Raw genomic sequence first — 22,500 nt, 5'->3', positions numbered from 1 at the left:
AGGATGCACACCCAACTACCTAACTTGTCTTTTCAATACGCATGCACGCACACACACACACACACACACACACACACACACACACACACACACACACACACACACACACACACACACACACACACACACACACACACACACACACACACACACACACACACACACGTGCGCACGCTCTCTCCATTTCTCTTCATCCTTCATAGCAAGGAGAGAGTCATTGCTGTCACTCCTTTCTCCCCTTTCTTCATCATGTGTCCTCTCCTGTCACTCCTCTCTCTCTCTCTCTCTCTCTCTCTCTCTCTCTCTCTCTCTCTCTTCATCTCTCTCCCTCTATTATCTACAGATAAAGCTGCCAGCGAGGCGTTGCAAATTTCAGTTAAATGTGTAAATTCTAATTAGGATTAGCTTGTTTCCCCTGCCATCACTGATGGTGTTTTAGCAGCTAGCGAGCCTGCTGGAACCACTGACGGATACACTGATGAGGCCTGGATTAGTTTAGCTCCATGAGAGAGAGAGAGAGAGAGAGAGAGAGAGAGCATAATAATGTTTGTATCTTTCTGTGTGGTTTTCGTACTATATACATAATATGTGTAGCCATACAATGGAGAACCCGATTAGCATATTTTATCCACAAAGGAATGGTCTAGTATGTGTGTGTGTGTGTGTGTGTGTGTGTGTGTGTGTGTGTGTGTGTGTGTGTGTGTGTGTGTGTGTGTGTGTGTGTGTGTGTGTGTGTGCGCGCGCGCGCACGACAGAACAACAGCTGGCGAGTGCTGACATCCATGTCCCCTTGCAGTGTGCTAGGAAGGTGTGTGTTTGGTGTTTGTGAAGTGGTGCTGATGATGGCCAACTGAATAGCCCAGCTGTAGAGGAAGGGCAGGATGAGAAATGAAAGGATGTGCCATTCAGACTGAGGGACACAACACAGAGAGAGAGAACACTGTTTGGAGAATAAAACATTACATGGATGATAGACCGCAGCAGACTCCAGGAAATGGGAGTGGAGCGGTTCGTGTTGCCTTGCGATGCATTGTCACTAACAAGTATATTAAATTCATGGCCATGGTCGCCAGTTTAGTGACACTTTAGGAATTTGTCAGGTTCAGCTTCAGGTGCATTGTTTCATTTGAGCAGATGTTGACCATTCAGGATATTAGCAGCTTACTGATGATTATACCAACACGCGGTTCTGCCAGCACGCGGAACAGGATTAAATCCCCTGCTGTGAAAACATTAAACCATTTGATTTACTGTGGGATAATCGTTAGTGGTTCTTTATGAGACAGTCAATTTGAACTGGTCAAACACCATTTTGGGCTACATGACATCTTTTCCAGTTTACAGAAATGATGGCAGTATTTTTATGTGTACCGTAGCACGCACGTTGTAGAGCCATACTGTAGGTACTGGTACTGGGGACAGCTGGTTCAGCCAGACAGCCGGAGACACAAGAGGGCTGACATGCAGCCTCTGAGTGGAACCACAGCTCCTTGTCTTCAATAATGGAAGTCCTCTCTCTATGTCTCTCTCTTTGTGACTCTCTACATGCTCTTCTGTGCCACGGCCATGTGAAAGAGACATGTTCTTATCCTGCTGTATGCCACAGTGCTTTGACTGACTGTTCAACCATATTTGCCCTGGCACCCCTACATTATAGGATTTGCGAAAATGTTCCAGAATAGCTAAAATAGCCGATAACGATGGCAACACCTTGTAAGGCTATTTTGACCATGTGACAACGGCGTACGATGAAGTATGAAATGTAATTGATTAATTCGTTAATTGGTCGTATCATGCAAGGGCACGTGTCTACTTAGCGTCTGTTTCCACTCCAGGGCTGTAACTCTTAACCTTTCTTAATTGACAACCCTCCTCCTTGTTTCATGCGTCGTCATTAAGACAAACACCTGATAGCTTAAAGAGCAAACGGTACGAGGACATGGTTTGGTTGAATATTTCCCTTCACAAAGTGTTGAAAAGTAACAGTGCAAATGTGGTTATTCCTCTGACTTTTGATAATTTGGTTTATTAATAATATATTCGTCTTATTGGAGATATTAGCTAGCCGCAGGCATTATTAGGCTACAGACCCAGTCTACCCACACTTAGAATGTAAGCCAACAGTCCAACTCTGTATGTTTTACTCTAGTAAAGTTACATTATGGAACTCCCATTTTCCTTTCCTAAGATTTGTGCAACAATATACTTGCGCGCTCTCTATCTATCTGTCTCTATATCTCTCTCCCTTGCTCTCTTTCTCTCACTCACACACAGGCGCGCGCACACACACACACACACACACACACACACACACACACACACACACACACACACGCACACGCACACGCACGCACACACACACACACTCTCTCTCTCTCTCCCTCTCTCCCTCTCTCTCTGCTTACTGGATGTGGGCAATTATTCCCAACGACCACTCTTGGCGTAGGTGCAGACGTTGAATTACTTTCTCTCATTTAGAAGATTAAAAGCTTACCTAAATGGATGTCATATACTCCAAGACACACACACACACACACACACACACACGCACACCCCTCCAACTCCCTCTTCTCTTGCACACTAATGGTGGCAGGTTGAGTTAATGTGTCAGTGTGTGGCCCTGGTGAATCCTAATGGTACTGTGTGCACATTCATTCATACCCAAACACACATTTATGATCTCTCTGTGTTGCGTAGCCCTAACACACGCACGCACGCAAGCGGGGGGTGGGCCGAGAGACACTTACACGCACACTCACCTATCTGAAATTCCTGTCCCATTGGGAAGGTCCCACCATTAGACAGGCTGTCAGGTTAGCCGTTAAGCATTATCAGGGGATTCATTAGCGTCACCATGAGTCTTCAGAGAGGCTTTCACTGCTACAGCCGCGGACAATTAGCTCATTGAGTGAGGTTTTACGTTGCTGCTTAAACACATGAACCCTAGCGTATTCTGGGTATGTCATAATAGGCCAACATTTGGCAAAAATGGACTGAACATTTGGAGAAAATAGCAGCTTGTAGATTTGGTGTAGAGGGATTAAATTTGGAGGCTGAGGATAGAACCCTGGGTGAGGATAGAACCCTGGGGGACTCTGAGGATAGAACCCTGTGTGAGGATAGAACCCTGGGTGACTCTGAGGATAGAACCCTGGTTGAGGATAGAACCCTGGGGGACTCTGAGGATAGAACCCTGGGTGACTCTGAGGATAGAACCCTGGGGGACTCTGAGGATAGAACCCTGGTTGACTCTGAGGATAGAACCCTGGGTGACTGAGGATAGAACCCTGGGTGACTCTGAGGATAGAACCCTGGGGGACTCTGAGGATAGAACCCTGGTTGACTCTGAGGATAGAACCCTGGGTGACTCTGAGGATAGAACCCTGGGTGAGGATAGAACCCTGGGTGACTCTGAGGATAGAACCCTGGGTGAGGATAGAACCCTGGGTGACTCTGAGGATAGAACCCTGGGTGACTGAGGATAGAACCCTGGGTGACTCTGAGGATAGAACCCTGGGTGACTCTGAGGATAGAACCCTGGGTGACTGAGGATAGAACCCTGGGTGACTGAGGATAGAACCCTGGGTGACTGAGGATAGAACCCTGGGTGACTCTGAGGATAGAACCCTGGGTGACTCTGAGGATAGAACCCTGGGTGACTCTGAGGATAGAACCCTGGGTGACTGAGGATAGAACCCTGGGTGACTCTGAGGATAGAACCCTGGGTGACTCTGAGGATATAACCCTGGGTGACTCTGAGGATAGAACCCTGGGTGAGGATATAACCCTGGGTGACTCTGAGGATAGAACCCTGGGTGAGGATAGAACCCTGGGTGACTCTGAGGATAGAACCCTGGGTGACTCTGAGGATAGAACCCTGGGTGACTCTGAGGATAGAACCCTGGGTGACTCTGAGGATAGAACCCTGGGTGACTCTGAGGATAGAACCCTGGGTGACTCTGAGGATAGAACCCTGGGTGACTCCAGTCAAAAAGTATTTAGGGTTTATGTGGTTTTGCAGTACCATTCCATTTACCAGCACCCATCCTTAATGGTCTAACGTTTTTAGATGCTGTTCTGTTGATGGATTCACTCTTCTCATTAGCTAATTCCCATATCATGTGATTATTGTCTGTCCAAGGATCTGTAAACGGCTAATTGTTTTGTAATATTCATACATCTCTGATAATCAGGAGGGGATCGTTGAGTGCAATAATATTTCATTGTTTTTATCTATTCTAAGGGCACTACCTGCAGAGCTACGTGATGCAAGTACAGCTATAGCAAGTTCATCAAATAGCTTAATCTTCCTAGTATATGTTAATGGTATACAGTTGAGTACTAAAGGACCCCAATGGAAACAAGCCATAGGCCTTCTTGGGTTTAAATCCTCTTAGCAGACCTTGTATTGAACTGGACTTTGCTGTGCTTTTTTTGCAAACTGCTAAAGCTGCGTTCATCAGACCTGGATAGTGGCACAATTATATCCATTCCAAAGTCAATGCAAAGACGCAAAGATGGCAAAAACAATATATAAATTACAAACCCTTTAGAAAGACATAAATATAAGACGTTAATATATTTAACTGAGTCGTCTTGGGTGAACGAGCAGGTCCATTTGGCGCTGTGAGACCAAAGTGAAGCGATTGAAGCGACTGGAAACAAATATATATCTTCAGGTTTGAACACACCTTAAGAAGGTTTTCAATCAGTCAAACCCTTTTGGTAGTCATGTTTTTAAGTAAGTTTTCAATCAGTCAAACCCTTTTGGTAGTCATGTTTTTAAGTAAGTTTTCAATCAGTCAGACACTTTTGGTAGTCATGTTTTTGGGTTCTGGTTCACGTTGAGGACTATATAATATATGGTATATATGGTAATATATGGTAATTCACTTGAGCTGATGTATATTTGCACAATGTACGTTTTCACTGCCTGCTTATACTTGTAGGTTGAATTCTGAACAAGTCCTGTTAGTTCTTTCAAGGGTAATTTTACACTCATGCTGTACAAGCTCAGTGTAAGGCGATCAACTTTTCCTTCAATAAAACGTCTGATAATTTCTTTTTTTTTTGCCATGCATTCTCTGAGAACCTAATGTACACTCTGCATCTAGCTAATGAGTTATTGTTGGAATCAATTTCTCAGAGCAGGTTTCCAACCCAAGGCTGAGAGGGTCAATAGACCTCATTAGGAGATGCGTCGATTATACATCCTTGCAGCAAGTGTGTGTGTGTGTGTGTGTGTGTGTGTGTGTGTGCACACACACACGCATCCCCTTTTGACTTTTTCTTTATAGAACATACTTTAAATTGAACATTTTAAGTATTTTCCCATCGTAAACATATATTTATCATGAAAATCGACCTACATCTATTATGCATGTGTATAATTCTGTGTCACAATGTGAGTTTGTTTGCCCTGGTCTGTAAATACTGTACATTCTGTGCCAGCTGTTTCATACCTCGTCTCCACCTCCTCTTCCTGTCTGTCTGTCCTCCATGTCAGTGTTCTGTCTGTGTTGTTTCATAACCCGTCTTTGTTGTGAGAACGCGTGCTCATCAGTATTCAGGGAGACGGATAATGAACGCTCGCCTCATCTCCGGCTCTAATTGGCTCTGCCGGAGCGAGGGGTTGCATGCATCGCCATGTTAATTGCATGTTTTTAGCTGGGCTTAAACATGCTATGGCTACGATAGGGCCGACGTGGGCGGTACATATCACAGTGCACGCACACTACGCTTGCATTCAGCAATTACACCAGGACACGCAGAGACGCAGACCGATTCGCCTGCGCACGCACGTACGTGCGACGTGCGTACACACACACACACACACACACACACACACACACACAGTTCCTCTTTCTCACTGGCTTTGTTTCTCTTACCCTTCGACTTGCACTCACCAATCCATTACTTCTCATGTTACTTCAAGTCTAATGGCCTCTCGCTTTGGGGAAATGGAAATGGTGCAGTTTAGTCTGAACGGCTCAGTCTTTGAAATGTGTTTACTTCAGTTGGCTCTTTGTGTGTGTGTGTGTGTGTGTGTGTGTGTGTGTGTGTGTGTGTGTGTGTGTGTGTGTGTGTGTGTGTGTGTCTGTGCGTGTGCGCATGAGCACATTGCACGCTACAGTCCATTTTCCTGTAGTGTTTCTTCTTGTCTAGATCTGTCTGTCTCATCTGTCCTATCTTATCTCCTGTCAGCTTGGTTTGGTGTTCCCCAGGAGCTGTCACAGTGTGTGCCCATTCTTCATACTTCATCATATTGTGCGTGCGTGCGTGCGTGCGTGCGCAAACATGTCACATCACTTTGCATGCGCCTGGCTTGCTGGCACTGCCTTTCCCTATCCTGTCAGTCACTTCCCTGGCACGGCATTGTTGGGGGGTCCAGGGCCATGGTGGGCACAGAGGACATGGCACACAGCCACCAGCTAGCTGGGGGGAGGCAGTGGGACTGTCACTAACACACACACACACACACACGCACACACATTCTCATTTAAATTCACTCTTCCTTATATGCTAAGTTGATAACAGACATTTACCATTGGGATTTCAACATTATGTTCCAAGTCAAAACACACAAAAAAACAACAAGGAAAACATGCATGCATGTTTATATATGCAGTCACCAGTACTCACACACACACCACCCATGCTCTGAACTCCCAACATTCTGTAGATAAACCTAGTGTTCAATAACAAGGCACGTTCTGGCTTCCCCCCCATGTTTAGACTGGGCTTATCTTGCATCTCATTTTCCTCTATCTTGCTCTCTCTCTGTCTCTCTCTCTTGCTCCATCTCTCTCAGACTCTGTCTCTCTTTCTCTACTCTCTCTCGCTCTGTCTCTCTCTCTCTCTCTCTCTCTCTCTCGCTCTCTCTCGCTCTCTCTGTCTCTCTCTCTCTCTGTCTCTCTCTCTTTTTGTCCATCTCTCTAATTACATTACGACCTCCTCTCCTCTCTGTCTGTGTGTTTGTGTCTCTCTGGCTAGTTATAAAGCCTAATATTGATGCCTGTATTCCATCGGGCAGATTGCTTTTGGCTGTGTGTGCATTGTGGCCTCCATCCAAACTGTCACTGTGGCTAATTTCATCACTGGGCTCACTTTGTGCTTTTATATGACACGGGAACACAGGGCTGTGTGTGTGTGTGTGTGTGTGGGGGGGGGGTTCGGTCTATGTACATCACCCTGAGGGGTAAAGAGGGGAGAGGGGGGGGGGCGGGGGGGGGGGGGGGGGGGGGGGTCAGCTGCAACAAATGTACACGCAAAAAAACCCATAATGCAATAAAGTGTAGCGGAGTGGGGGATGCCAGCAGCATCATTTCACATTACAGGGCTAATGTATAGGAGCTCTGTGGCTGGATCTGGATGGATTGGAGCATAAAGGATGTACTAAAACCACTGTCTCTCTCTCTCTCTCTCTCTCTCCCCTCCTCCTCACTACTCATGCTATTGTAAGAGTGTAAACAAGGAGGGGACTGTGGAGAAGAGAAAAAGGGAGCAGTGGAGGTGGTTTCTTTTCTGATACAGGCCCAACTCATTTCCTGCCCTGACTGTGCAGCATCTGGTTTATAGGGCTAATGGGATCACTGTTCCTCTGCTATCTGTCTAGCCTGAGTGACACACACACACACACACACACACACACACACACACACACACACACACACAATTCAATTCAATTCAAAGGGCTTTATTGGCACGAGAAAACATACGTTTACATTGCCAAAGCAGAAAGAACAATACAACAATACAGCAATACAATCAAAACAAAAATTATGTACTTTGAAGGTCAGAATCTTCAATAGATCAACTTCTGTGTACAAGATAACTCGATGCAGGTATACACACACACACACACACACACCCACACATGTGCACAAAATCAATCATGTCTGCCTATTCCCGTCTGAGTACATTCATCTAGATGTGTTGCAGGAGTCCTGACTGACAATTGACCAGAGCTTGAAGACTGTTACTATACTAAACACACGCATGCACGCACACACACACACAGACACACACTGAAACTCACACCATTATGCTGGAGCCCTTAGCAACCAATACAGTCACTTTAAGCCACTCACCCTGTACCAACTAAACTCCATTATGTCCATTAGCTTATCTTTAAAGAGCAAATGAAACAGAGAGATGTTGAGATGGACGGTTGAGAGAGAGAGAGCCTATCTGACTCCTGATGACACAGCCATACTGCCTATAGCCTATAGCCGGGGAGCCACAGGCCCAAAAGCTCAACGGTTAAGGATTAACCTGTGATGTCATGACATACTTTTTATTTGTGTTTTTCCTATTGACTCATTAAGGTCCACAAAATGAGAAAAGTTATGTACATTTGTGTACTGTATACCATATCATAGACAACCAATATAAGGCAAAATGTCATCATAATTTAAGTAACATGTGACATGTCAAAATAGGGGGTTTTCATGCACGAAAAACACTCCCTGGCCTAAGACGAGTGTTTTTCGTGCTTGGAATGGATTCAGAATCATGAAAACCCCCTAGTTTGACATGTCACATGCTACTTAAAGTACAATGAAATTTTGCCTTATATTGGTTATCTATGCCTCTATGGTGTGGTATACAAAAATGTCCATAACTTTTTTTTCGTGATATTTCCAGCAGAGCAGACCTCTCATTCTGTGGACCTTAATGACCAAATTAATAGAAGAAAATCACACCTGTGTTAAGTGAGGGGCGCTAATATATTAAAGTCTAACTCATGTTGATTAGGTGATGTAATGGTGATGTAAAACAAACAGTGCGTGTGTGTAACCCAGTGTTGCCACCATGTCACTTAACCTGACACACACACACACACACACACACACACACACACACACACACACACACACACACACACACACACACACACACACACACACACACACACACACACACAGAGAGAGAGATAGATGGTAAGCTTGAACTCTGTCTGTGGACACACTACAGAGTGCCGTATCACACTGAGACTGCTCTGCCCCCTTGTGGTTGAATGGAACCTGCAGCTGGCCAGCCTCCAGGCACAGACACAGCCACTGAACTGAGTTTCATTATGGCCCTGTGCAATATATATTGTCAGTTTACTCCTCCCAGGCAGGGCTTTTATTGGCTATTGTAAATACCAACGTGTAAATGGAAAACAACGGGTAGTATTGTTGACCAGACATGACACGTAATTTGGCAAGTGCTTTAGACCAGTCTAGCCTTTTTAGAGCAATTTTTCTGAGTGTACAAATTCCATAAATGAAGGGTCAATTTTGTTACATTTGTTACATGTGTGTAAGCTCTCTCTTCCCTGTGTAGTGAGCGTGACAAACAATTACACGTGTGTGCGTTTAGACATGTGTTAACTGTTAATGCATCACGTCACGCCATCGGATGCCAAATAACACTTTCCTCCAAATGCTGAACCACAGTTTACTGTCAGAACTGGTATGACATAATGGTAGAGTTGTACATACACATTGTGTCACAGTGACATCTGTTGGCCATGTGTGGCATTGCAAGCATTTCCCCCCCCCTTGACTGAACATCATGTTCTTATGGCACTCAAAGAGTCCCTGAGTTCAGAATTGCTAAACTGTGTGGCAGAGCCAATGTGAACTGATATGAATCAATGTTTAATTATCCTGACAAAGCAATGTTCCAGATACTAAACTCTCACTCTCTCTCTCCTCTCTCTCTCTCTCTCTCTCTCTCTCGCTCTCTCGCTCTCTCTCTCTCTCTCTTTCATTTCAGAAGGAGCTGAGCCTTCCGAGGAGGGGCAGTTTGTAAGTACCCATCATTCCTCCCTCTCCTTATCTCATGATGATGTGGGACGCCAGCTGTAGTTTTCCATCTCGAAATGGAACGGAGGCCTTGGAAGGAGTGCTGCAATGAACCATGCGTGCTGCTTAGGTCTACATGTTTGTTTGTATGTCTGTTCTGTGTACACATTCAGCGGACTCCACAGTGAGACTGATGTCTGTACTGTGTGTACACATTCAGCGGACTCCACAGTGAGACTGTCTGTACTGTGTGTACACATTCAGCGGACTCCACAGTGAGACTGTCTGTACTGTGTGTACACATTCAGCGGACTCCACAGTGAGACTGTCTGTACTGTGTGTACACATTCAGCGGACTCCACAGTGAGACTGATGGCTGTACTGTGTGTACACATTCAGTGGACTCCACAGTGAGATGGTGACTGATGGGGGATCGAAGGGCAATGTGTAGCACAGTTCAACTATAGGGCAATTAAAAGTGCTTTGCACGAAACATTGGAAGCATTAAGATGGAGTGCAAAATAAATGCATTTAACTATCATTTTAAATTTGTAATTAAGAGTTAAGTGAATAGAAAAATTACAATTCAATACAGGAATGAAGTGAAATGTGAAATGAATCAAAAGCTGAGCTGATTTAAAAGAGCATAGACTTGCCCATTCCAACATTTCCAGCACACTTGTTTCCCCATTCATCCCACACTTATTTATAGTCACTGTCAACACACTCATTTGAACTCATTCCCTGTCACTGTCACGCTGGTGGCGTCACATATGTCACCACAGTCAGTGTGTCGTCACACTCATTACATTACTCGCTTGTAGTCACTGTCACACAGGTGGTGCCACACCCATTACACTCACTTGTAGTCCCTGTCACTTGTCACGCCAGTCCACAAGCTCACAGCGTGTCGTGCGTGTGACAGTACTCAACGCTCACAACATGTTGTTTATGTGGGAGTGTGTAGAGACACTGTAGACAACCATGTCTCCTCTGATACACGCCAGCCACTTCTTTTCAGCTGACACTAGTGAGGAGATTCACGGGAAGGGCGTAGCACTCGCAGAGGAACACATTATCTGACACGGTTCCTCTCCCTGCTGAACAGGTGCCTCAACCAACCTGTCGGAGTCACTAGTGCAGAGACTAGTGACTCCGTCCGTCTGTTTTCTGACTCTGGGTCAGAAAACAGACCTGGCCTAATTTTGACGTGAGAGGTGTGGATGCTTTATATGCTTTATGTCTTTCCAATGCTTTATTAACCAACTGTAGTACTTCGAAATCAGTTGTTCAGCAGACAAACAGAGTCTGAAGAGAAATAGAAGCTTCCAAGATATCCAGTGGTATCATGCTCGTTGCACGAGGTACCACGGCGTGGTACAAAAAGGAAAAAAACAAACACAAAAACATGCATGCACAGGTACGGAACGGTACGGTGCACACTGCACACGCTAGAACGCGTCCCCCTTACATTTAAAGACCCAAATCCGTCGGTTACTTGCATAACAGGTTTACGTGGCCGCACCCCCCCCTCCCCCCCCCTAGATTCACGACTTGTCAAGTACCCAAATCATTTGCGTGACAACAACAGGTTTACCTGTTGTGTTTACCTGAGCGTCCTCAAGGGAACACAGCTGTATGGCTCCTTCTCTGGTGTTCTGTCGGCACGCAACAAGAAGAAAAGATTGGTCCAAAGCTAGCCTCGGTACCCAGGCTTTTATTTCTGTTCACATTCGGCTCAGTCCAAAGCAAACTTTTTAGTTTAGCTACTAGTAAAGAAGTTTTATTATTTTAACTCTGTGTCTAAATTTTTATTAATCTAATTAACCAAAAAACTCAACAATGCAAATGCAAGTAGACTGGAATTACTTTTGAAACGTCATTTTTGTTTAACTTTTCCCACCACCTATGCCTATATGCCTGGTGGGTCATGACCGAAAGAATAAAGTTGCGAATACAAGCGGCCATGAGTTTTCTTCGACAGGTGGCTGGCATCGCCCTTAGAGAGTTGACTCTCACTGTCTGTCGGCTGTTGTGTCACCATTACACCACTGAAGATGTCTGAGGACACAAGGAGGGCTCAAATATCGATGTGGCTTATCTCCACCAGAGAATCTCACGTAATCTAAAATGATGTCATATTGGTGTGTGTGTGTGTGTGTGTGTGTGTGTGTGTGTGTGTGTGTGTGTGTGTGTGTGTGTGCGTGTGCGTGTGTGTGCGTGTGCGTGCACGCGCCATTCATTTCCCCACCCTGATTTTTCCTGCCATATGCAGAATTGAACCGGGAACCTTCCGGCAACAAGCACACTCCTTTAACCTTTAGGCCACGACGGCCACCATAGTTAATATCGAAAACACAGTTGGAGATGCATGATAGAACACAGATCTTAAAGGTCTCTTATACCCAATGTAGTAGCCTACAGTATGTCCCATTGCCAGTTTGTCACCTCTGCCCATGGATATTTCACCTTGGGTCATGCTTGAGTGACACTGGCACCTGCCTGGGATTGCGCGCACACACACACACACACACACACACACACACACACACACACACACACACTGACACACAGAAATGTGGGTACAACATATATTTGTTTGACTTATTGTACGATGAACACTCATCACCACCGTCACATCTTTATACAGGATGTATGGGTGAATAAACCCTGAGCCTTCCATAAGGGCTTATTCACAACAGCTGGCAGCAACGTGGATGAATGGTGTAGGCGCCTAGTATGATGACCAATAAGATTTTATCATACATACAGTACTGTAATGGCACAGCCAGCAGGGGTACAGTGTATACATAACTCAACCACCAGTCCTTGTCAAGGTATTGAGAGTGCTCGCTGACAGGGTTAAAGGCTAAAGGACAAAGTTGAAAGGTTTTTCAGTTTGTTTGTGTGTCCGTGTCCCAGAGCAGCTGAGTATCCCACTGTTGACTTGAGGGATGCAAACCTATTTATACCAGTGTGCGCGCTTGTGTGTGTGTGTGTGTGTGTGTGTGTGTGTGTGTGTGTGTGTGTGTGTGTGAGCATGTTTGTGCGTTAGTGTGTAGGTTTTCTGTGGGCAAGGAAGCTCACTTTGAATCACACTTTGCTGAGAATAAAAATCACACTCGTGTGAGTGAGGGACGCCTGGTAATGTTGAAATGAAGCATCATTTTGACTTTTAGAAGCATGCACATATGTGGCAAAGTTACTTTCATTCACTGCAGATTCACTGCCACAATATCCGTTACATGATAGACATGAATGCAGAGTGTTATTGGATAAAACGACAATCAGTCACACGATTTATATATTTATATTGGCCACATGACGTCTCACGTCGTCACGTCAGTGCCCTAAACAAACAGTCCTTAGAGCTGGCTGCCATTCGATCTTTGTTAAAAGTGCTTTAAATTACAGAGTTGTAGTGTTCACCAGGGTGACCATGACGAGACACTGTCACACATGCAGTTTAACTGGTTTAATAGATAGACATCTGAACAGTGTGTACTGGAGTGTCTGTCCAGTGTCCACCTGGGCACACGTCTCTGGCTTATCAAACATGGCTGAATGCATTCTAACCAGCCTGGTGATTTGTAATACTTTGAAGAGTAAACCCAGAACCTTATTACATATCAAAGAAACTTTTGAATGAAGTGCGACAGCTCCGATGACAATCCCATTTTAGAGATTGTCACAAATAATTACCTTTTTTATAGATAAAGAATAAATGCCCAAAATACGGTCGGCAGGTTGAAAGTATTTAGAAATTGAGACATATCGGTTGCATTATGGCCGACATACAGTATCAGCCCGATTGTGTGTCTCTTCTTTCTAGAACACATGTAGTTCTGTTTTTCTGCCATGATGTTACTTTCCTTGGTGGTCATTTTGTCCACCATGTTCATTGCTGTCCCTAATCCCCATTATCAGTTTTTTCAAAGTTTTTGAGTGGTGCAACCACTCCAAGGAACAGCATTGTCCCTATGGGACCATGTGACTATGTCCCGATGTTTAGAGTACCAGTAGGGGCAAAAGTGGTGCTGTTTTGCCAGAAACAGAGAGAGAGATAGTGTTGCACTGTTGCCTGCTAATTACAGAGAGAGAGAGAGGCAGGAGGAGAGGAGTTGCACCACTCTGTTTAATTTAGCTGTTTACGCTTTTCACCCCTTTGCAGATGTTTGTACTTTATGTAAAAAAAAAAAAAACAATATGTGGCATACGTCGCTGTATTCTTGTAGTCAAAAAGAGCCACTCATCTTTCCCCCATCTTTCTCTACCTCTCTGTGTTTAATTCTCTCTTTCTTAAAGTTTTCGGTGCTATCTACGTTTATAAACGTAGCTAGGCTATCGTTACCTACTGGTGTTTCCAAACTCTGATGGAAACATGGCCGCAGTCTGCAAATGGTCAATAGAGAGCCTCCGTCCCCACCAGCTATGGGATTTTTAAATCCAGCTCCATTGAGCCTCCAACATGATTTTCAAAGCGCTGTATCTCAGTTTGTATCGCATTGCTGAGCACATGTAACTGGTTGTAATGATAGCTAACACCGGGGCTCCACCTCCGTCACCGTCAGGGAATGTTCCCTTTTTAATCAATGAAGGGTGGCTCCACTGCCCGCGTTGCGTTGTGTCGCGTGACTGCATTCAAATTGCCCCGGTTTGTATTTTGACGCACGCGGCGGAGACGCAACGCGCCTGGTAGAGCCCCGGTGTAAGGGGTCTGATCACTGTGCTCCACCTCCCTGAATAAAGGAAAGGAAAGGAGGATCATAGAGTTAGAGCGGACGGGTGGCGCCCCTCGCTCCACGTCTGAAACGGCCTTTATCTTTTTCTGTACATCCCCTCTTCGTCTGCTATGCATTACAGTCAAAATGTCACAAGTAAAGAGTTGGACAGCAGCCACAGTCTACCTCATGAAAGAGTTGTTTCTATCTCTACCATATCTCTTCCCAGTCCTTTGAAGACACAGAGCCTTCATCAGCTCAGAGCCATATGGTGTGTGTCAGTACGTGAGCGTGCATGTACTGTATGAGGGTGTGTTTTCCTAATGTTTTACCATTCCAAATTCATTATTATGTACAGTTTGTGTACTGTGTGTGTCAGAGCGTAATATTATGCTGTGAGACTCCCAGCTGGCGTCTCCAGTATTTTGGAGATCACATGGTTTGATGGCCGTTCCAGTCCTTGTATACAGTAATCCCATGGTTGGTCAGACTCCAGGCCACCACTGACAACCAATAGCTCCTGCTTTTGGAATGCACAATAAACAGGGCCATATTTTTGGGGCTGTCACGATTATGAAATTTTACTTGACGATTAATGTCATTGAACATTATTGGAACATTATTAATCAAAATTGCATTTCTGTTTGATCTACAAGAGACGGCACATTTTTAGCTTGTAGCTCTGCTATTTCCACTATTTTTGAAGCTTTGGAAAATGTATTGACATTTTTAACATGGAAACGATTATGACGATTATTCAAAAACATTATTGTGATTATCTCAAATAATTGTGATTAGGCGATGATGTAATAATTGTGACAGGCCTACATATTTTACACTTTAAAGGGTAAGACTTTTTTTGAGGTTTGGGTTGTGTACCGGTAGTTACTTTGCCATGATGCAACTCCAAATGTGGACAAGAAATAAAAAATAACTGCTCCAGTGATTAGAAATTGATAATTCTAAATATGCTCCTCATTGACTTACATTGTAGCTAAAACAACTCTCAAAGTCACTCTTTTAGTACGGAAACAAACACAAACAATGTTGATTCAGACAATATAGAGCATCACCAAAACTCATGTGGTTTTATTTTTTCATAAAAATGTTATCTTCCTGTTGATTTGTCCATTTTATTGGGAAGAAAACCCCGACTGGATCCGTGGATCCGGCTCCAGATCTTCAAATAGTAAAATCAACAGGAATCTAACATTTTTATGAAAAAATAAAACCACATGAGTTTTGGTGATGCTCTATATTGTCTGAATCAACTTTGTTTGTGTTTGTTTATGTACTAAAAGAGTGACTTTGAGAGCTGTTTTAGCTACAATGTAAGTCAATGAGGAGCATATTTTGAATTATCAATTTCTAATCAATGGAGCAGTACTTTTTTATTTCTTGTCCACATTTGGAGTTGCATCATGGCAAAGTAACTATACACAACCCAAAACTCAAAAAAAGTGGTCTTACCCTTTAAGGCTGTGTGTGTCCAAACACAAGTTCAGAATAGACTCTTCTAGGGTTCATGTGGCTCAGTGTTTCCCTTCTAATGTCTATCATGCGTGGAGGACAGCGTACCCACGTTGGTGTGTAATGAAGTTATTGTGTCCTGCGTCAGCTCAGTAATCACTCAACTCGTGTGTGTGTGTGTGTGTGTGTGTGTGCGTGCGTGTGTGCGTGCGTGCGTGTGTGCGTGCGTGCGTGTGTGTGTGTGTGCGTGCGTGTGTGATTATGTCATGTGTAATGCTACCCAGGCTACCAACTCGCCCTGTGCCCTCACTGATCCACTCCATTGTCTGCGAGTTGGCTATCAGGTATGTGAACTGCATTTAGCTCAGCTGTGATCAGAGGGCTCCTGGTGTCCCCATGCAGCCTTCCTGGAAAAGAGAATAGAGGGGGGATGAAGGATAGTGGGGGACTGAGAGAGAGACGACAGCTGAACCTCTTACAGGATCTTGTGATACTCTGTGTGTGCATGCACGCACAAGATAGAGGTTTGTCTATTATGTCATGCTGGCCATTGACAGTCCTGTGTATGAAGTTATCAAGAGCAAGGCTCAGGAGGCTTGCTCACTATCCGCATCTCCTCTTTCTCTCTCCCTCCCTCTTTGCCCCTCCCTCCCTCCCTCCCTCCCTCCTTCTCTCCTCCTCCTGGCTATTGGAGAGGCCGAGTCACAACGCCAGTTGACAGTGGACAGAGCTGATTTGACTGAGATTTCCAGGAAGCAAGGGGAGAAACTCGGGTGACTTAACCCAGGATAGAGCTGTGTTACTAAGGACGCATGGCTATGGCTTTTATTTTCTTCTTCTTTTTTTGGACCTTGCTGAACTGAGGAACTTTTTGACTTGTTGAACTCTGTGGGAGTCCTATACTACTTGGAGGTTAACAGTTGGAATATTCATTTGTGTACCATTTCTCTGAAGACGGCAAGTTATTATCCAGTACTGAGAGGAGGAATCGAGGCAAATGAGCCTTTACAGTAGCAGCTGTTTTCCTCTTAACTTTGAAGCTTTTCCTGGTGGATTATTCAGAAGTGCTAAAAGGGAAAACAGGACGGTTGCAGTTTTATTTTTGCTGAGCACACTGGCACTCGAGTTGAAATTTGACAGTTGGAATACGAGTTCGTAATCATGCACTTAGTTGATATACCTTAGCTAAGTGTGTGTGTGTGTGTGTGTGTGTGTGTGTGTGTGTGTGTGTGTGTGTGTGTGTGTGTGTGTGTGAGAGAGCTTTCTCCAGGCAGTGAGGGTGAGACATTCCTACTCTCTTTTGTGACTCAGCAAGTCCCTGCTTGTCAGTGAGAGAACACTGTAACCTAGATAGATACCTAACATTGCAACGTGTGAGTGAGTTTAGCTAACAGCAGGTCCTGAGGTAACTTAGCAAAATTCAGCAATACTCACATTGAGTTGAAATGAGTGACACACCTCTGCTGTTTCATCCCAACTATTAGCTAGTGGACATATCTGTGCATGTTTGGTACTGTCCAGAGGCTGAGCGGGCCCATTGGCCGGCCTGGCTTTGATGATGACAGGTGAGCCGGCACATTCCACCGGATCAGTAAAGATTACCCTTCCACTGCACGCCCTGGGAGACAGCATGAAGCGAAGGAGAGAGAGGGCAGGGGCTCTTAATCTACGACTCCAGTAAGAGAGTGTGTGGACTCTGTGTGTGAGAGAGACCATTTGTTTGTTAGCCACTTTATCCACAGAGAATCCATATTTTGGGGAAAACTTTAGCAGAAAATAGCAGATTTACAAGCTCACAATGCGTAGAGAGTGAGAGAACGGCATTGCTTGTCATTGGGCTTTAACTATTGTTATAAGCGATTATTCTGTTGATTGCTACTTTGATTAATGGTTATTGATAGTAAAAGAAAAAGGACTTTAATCGACTACATTGATTTGTCTGATTTTCTACGTAAGACCTATTTTGTACGTTGTTTTACAATAGTGTTGCGTAAAAGCGCATCACATCGTGAAACGTGAGCTTGTAGATCAGCTATTTTATTAGAAAATGTATTATTTTATTAAAACGTATTTATTCTATCTACCTATCTACCTTAACCCATTTAGACCTGGTGTAACCTTAAATGCCGGCTACACCCTCTGTCTCATATAGCAACATCATTTAAAAAATAATAAGACTTAATAAGAATTTGAAGGTTTTCAGAAAACCTTAGGTTAGGTTTTAGGAGGCGTTTTTAGAATCGGCCTCAGGTCTAAATGGGTTAAATAATTGATTGCATTGTTTAACTACTACTAGCCAAGCCATACATGTTCTCATTCACATAGGCCACCCACAACACTATGCCCTTTGTCCCATTTCCTAAAGCCTTCTATGTTTTAGTTGCAAGGCATGCAGGCAGCTAGTATAAGCCACTCTGCCAGTCAGTCTGTCTGTCTGTCTGTCTGTCCGTCCGATATATTTAAGTGCAAACTGAGTGCTGTTTTCAAGTGAACAGCCAATAAAGCATAAGGTGATCTGTGCAGGGAGAGGGAGAGAGAGAGGGATCACGAGGCCAGTGCAGAGGTCAAGCTCATCTTTCACCAACACACTCAGACTCATAACCCAGTCACAGAAACAAACCGCAGACACAGAGAGAAAGATGAGAAGGAAGTTCTTCATCAGCTCAGCAAGCTAGAAATACCAGGCCACTGGTCTTTCCCCTCCACTCTGTATTACACATACTGTTGACATAATATATACAGTATAATCTCTGTCCCTGATCTGCAATGGGCTGCAAGTTGTTAATAGAGAGACTCTCTCACACACACACACACACACACACACACACACACACACACACACACACACACACACACACACACAGCCCAAGACCCCCAGCAGCAGGTGGTGTCACCCATTTTGTCCTTCTCAGTGGGGAGCCGGTATGTGGAGATTAGCCCCGTATGGACCCCTAACCAGCTTGACGAACTCCGGTCTGCCTTGCCAATCCTGTGCTATCTTCAAACATACAGGAATAGGCCTGAGCTTGTGTCAGGGACACCCTGGAAAGCAAAACGCAGAACACGGTGGGGTACTGTAGATTGAACACGGTGGGGTACTGTAGATTGAACACGGTGGGGTACTGTAGATTGAACACGGTGGGGTACTGTAGATTGAACACGGTGGGGTACTGTAGATTGTGGTACAGATTTCAAACAGCTTAGATTTCGCGGAGCAGTGGAATGCACTGAGCAGTTTTCAGTGTGGCTGCACCGCTGCAGCTGTACAACCAGCCAGCAACAAATGAATAATATTATAGACTAATCACCTGGGGTTTTAATTAGATTCATTGGCTTGAAGTTGCAGTAGCCTCTTGCTACTTCCTTCCTTGTCTAACAGTCTGGTGCCATGAGACTGTCTTCACTTGCCAACAGTGAAATGGAGTGTTTCAGATATGACAGCCAAGGAAGCTAGTAAAGTACTACAGCATTTATTTATTTTTTAATGGCTGCACTCAGTGTGGTCAGTTTTTGGCTTTTATGCGTTTGTTTACTTATTCAGAAGCCAGGCTTACTGTCTGGATCTGTCACTCGTCTCTCACTTCCCTCCACCTGGCTTTAATCTATTCCTCCATCGGCCCATTTCTTCTGCACCGTGGGACACCTGATTAGCTCTGTGAGGTCCAAAACTCCCACAATGCAACTTGGCTGCCCAACTGCACTAACTGTGCCAGCTAGGGTATATCTGCTATCTACCTACTGCGAGGGGACCAAGACACAGACACAGAGTAAACACCTAGCAGGCTGGAAGACAGACTGACAGACACACACATGCACGCACGCAAGCCACGCACACATACACATTACACACAGGCGAGTTGAAAATTAATTAAATAGGACTTCTCTCAAGATTCAAATTTCAGTTTATCTTTTTAGTTATGCCCGTATCACAAAACACCTGCCCATAATGCAGTGCCTCGTGTTCTCCATCTCTCTCTCTCTTCATTAATCTTGCTCTCGTGTCTGCTCTTGAGAAATGTAATGTCTCTGTTGTAGTTGAAATCATGTTTCACTACCCAAAACCTTCTAGTCACTTCAAGACGGTGCCTTGTCACCAGCACAAGCGTGCGCACACGCACACACACACACACACGCACACGCACATAGTCATGCACTCACGGACATACCCTTGCACATACACCTGTAGTTGCCCTGGTTCAGTGGTCCTCTCTCACACCCTCCCTCCCCTCACCTCCCCATCCTCATCCCATCCTTTTCGGCAGAATCTGGTCGCCAGCTCAGCTGCGTTGCCACGGCAACAGCAGCCTCCTTCAGCACCTGCTGTCTCCCACATCCTTTCATCCCTCCGTCATCCAGACCCCCTTGGTCCTCCTCTCCTCCTACTCTCTCTTCTCCTCTCCCTCCCTCTGTTCCTCCGACGGTCCTCTCTCCGCCCCGGTCCGCCAGGGAGGCAACCCCTTCCTCTGGAGGTAAGTGTGTGTGGGTGTGGGTGTGCGTGCGTGCGCGCCACTTAGTTCACTGATCTTCCATTGAGTAGTTAAGCGACCCAGCAAGCATTGTGATGATTTTGTAGAAATGCTGTCTTTTTAGCTACTGTGACTTTGGCCTTTACTGGGAAGAACACATACAACTAAAAGGCCATTATACAATGGCAAACCGTAAGGTGCATGCACATTGCACATGCACGTGTTTGTGTTGTTGATATTATTCCCAGGGCAAGGTACTCACTCGTTTTGGGGTTGTTAGAATAGATTACACTATTTATTTATTTTTTGTCAAATATGTTTTTATTGAACAGATTAGAAATTGTTAAACATTATGATATGAAATACATTTTTTTTTCAATGAAACGGAATGAAAGAAAAAATAAACAAGACACAAAAGAGAAAGAAATCCCTTAACCCTCCCACCCATACTGCTCAGTGACTCTGCATACTATATAATAAGATGATAGAAAGCTCATGGAAAACATCTGAAAGGAAAATGGCGTACAGTCAACCATATCAATGGTATCCTGTCTATTAATTGTTTCTACTCAGGTAATGGACAAGGGGCAGCCAAACCTTATCAAACTGTCTCTCCCTGTTTATCAGGAAATAACCTTATTCTCTCAAGATGAAGTGTACTAGTCATTTCATTTAACCAGTGCTTAAATGCAGGAGCCTCCTCCTGACACTAATTATTTTGTCTTGGCCTAACAGGCCTATGTGGCCTGGCCTGTACGCATACTACGCATGTCCTTTTAACCAATCAATTCAACCAAGTCCTGAAATGTCAACTTGTTTCTCTTATTGAGCTTTTTAAATTACTTCCTCATGCTGTGGCGTTTCCAAGGTCTTTCCTTCATGTCTTATTCCACTTTGTATGCTCTTAAAGCCCCTCCATTCCAGCACATATGCCCAGCACACTGGTGACTTGCTTTTGGTATAACTACAGAAGCCTGACTGAAGGCTGGGGACAACGTTGCCTTCAGGAGATCTACTGTGTGACATCAGCGTTAGTCAGGGGCCTGAAAAGCTTTAAATTCCATTAGCTGCTGCTACATTTTCCCATGTCTGCACGCAGTCAGAGTTAACATGGTAATGCTGACAAGCGTTACTTGAGCAAGTTCATGTTAGCACTGCACGATGTTGAGATAGCATGGGGAAAGGTGTAGGCCGCTCATCAAGAGAATGAGGCCCACCTGATACTGTAGGCAGCTGGTAGGATAGTACAACCCGTCTGTGATGATGTGTACTGAAAGGCACCGACTGTCTTTACTGTATATATTGTACAGACGTTGAGGACCTGGAAAGGCTCTTACATGGCTTAAAGTTCTCAGTCGCCAGGTCTGATCTGGAATCCATAGAGGCCAGCGTGTCTCTCTTTTCTTTTTTCTATTATTTTTTTTTACTTTTGTGCCTTTATTGATAGTTACAGTGAAGACGGGCAGGAAAGAGGGGGATAGAGAAGGGAAGCAGCAAAGGTCGTCATGAAAAGGACTCGAACACGTGATGCACTGTCAGGCCAGAGCCTACAGTTTATGTGGCATGCACCTTGACCGCTAGGCCAGCGGGTGCTCCAGTGTGTCTGTCTCTTGGCTAAGGGTATTTGAATTGGTCAACTAGAAATAGAATACAAGTTCAGAAGCATTAAAGGTTTTCTGTAACTGGTTGACAGAATGTAGAACAGCGAGACCATAGTTGTGCTACTGCTAATTGTGCTAATTTTCAGTTGTGACATAGTTTTTGCTTTAATCCCTGGATCTTGTGTACAGTACTTGCCTACAGATTCATGTATAATCATTCACAAGTTATAGATACCAAAAACTAAACATAAAAAGACCATAGTCTGATTTATACAGACAGATCCCCCATAAAATGGAAGGAGTATTGGATCACTATATAAAAGTAATAATAAAACGGCAGCCCTCGCGTCATGTCACTGAAGCCTATTTCACCATCTATCATCCTGGGTGTGACGACGTGATCCTCATGAATGATGGATGAGCTGTCAGCTGGTGAAGTTGGGACGTA

General features: G+C 44.6%; 1 protein-coding gene across 8 annotated transcripts in view; it reads left to right on the top strand.

Moving 5' to 3' along the window:
* The window catches only part of mast2 (microtubule associated serine/threonine kinase 2), a 169,019-nt gene that overhangs the window by 83,509 nt on the left and 63,010 nt on the right, over positions 1 to 22,500 (top strand). For 4 of the 8 annotated variants that reach the window (XM_080770652.1, XM_080770655.1, XM_080770653.1 and 1 more), the window contains exon 4: positions 9,766 to 9,797. In XM_080770652.1, coding sequence (XP_080626778.1) covers positions 9,766 to 9,797 — 32 coding nt within the window. Of the gene's footprint in view, positions 1 to 9,765; positions 9,798 to 16,710; positions 17,663 to 20,247; positions 20,455 to 22,500 lie in introns of those variants that run through there. The other 4 variants (XM_080770660.1, XM_080770656.1, XM_080770654.1 and 1 more) reach the window with 3 other exon arrangements.

This window comes from Protomyctophum bolini (genome assembly GCF_963924005.1).
Source record: "Protomyctophum bolini genome assembly, chromosome: 8".
Taxonomy (NCBI): domain Eukaryota; kingdom Metazoa; phylum Chordata; class Actinopteri; order Myctophiformes; family Myctophidae; genus Protomyctophum; species Protomyctophum bolini.
The sequence above is the reverse complement of the archived record's forward strand: the minus strand, read 5'-3'. Positions and strand labels throughout refer to the sequence as shown.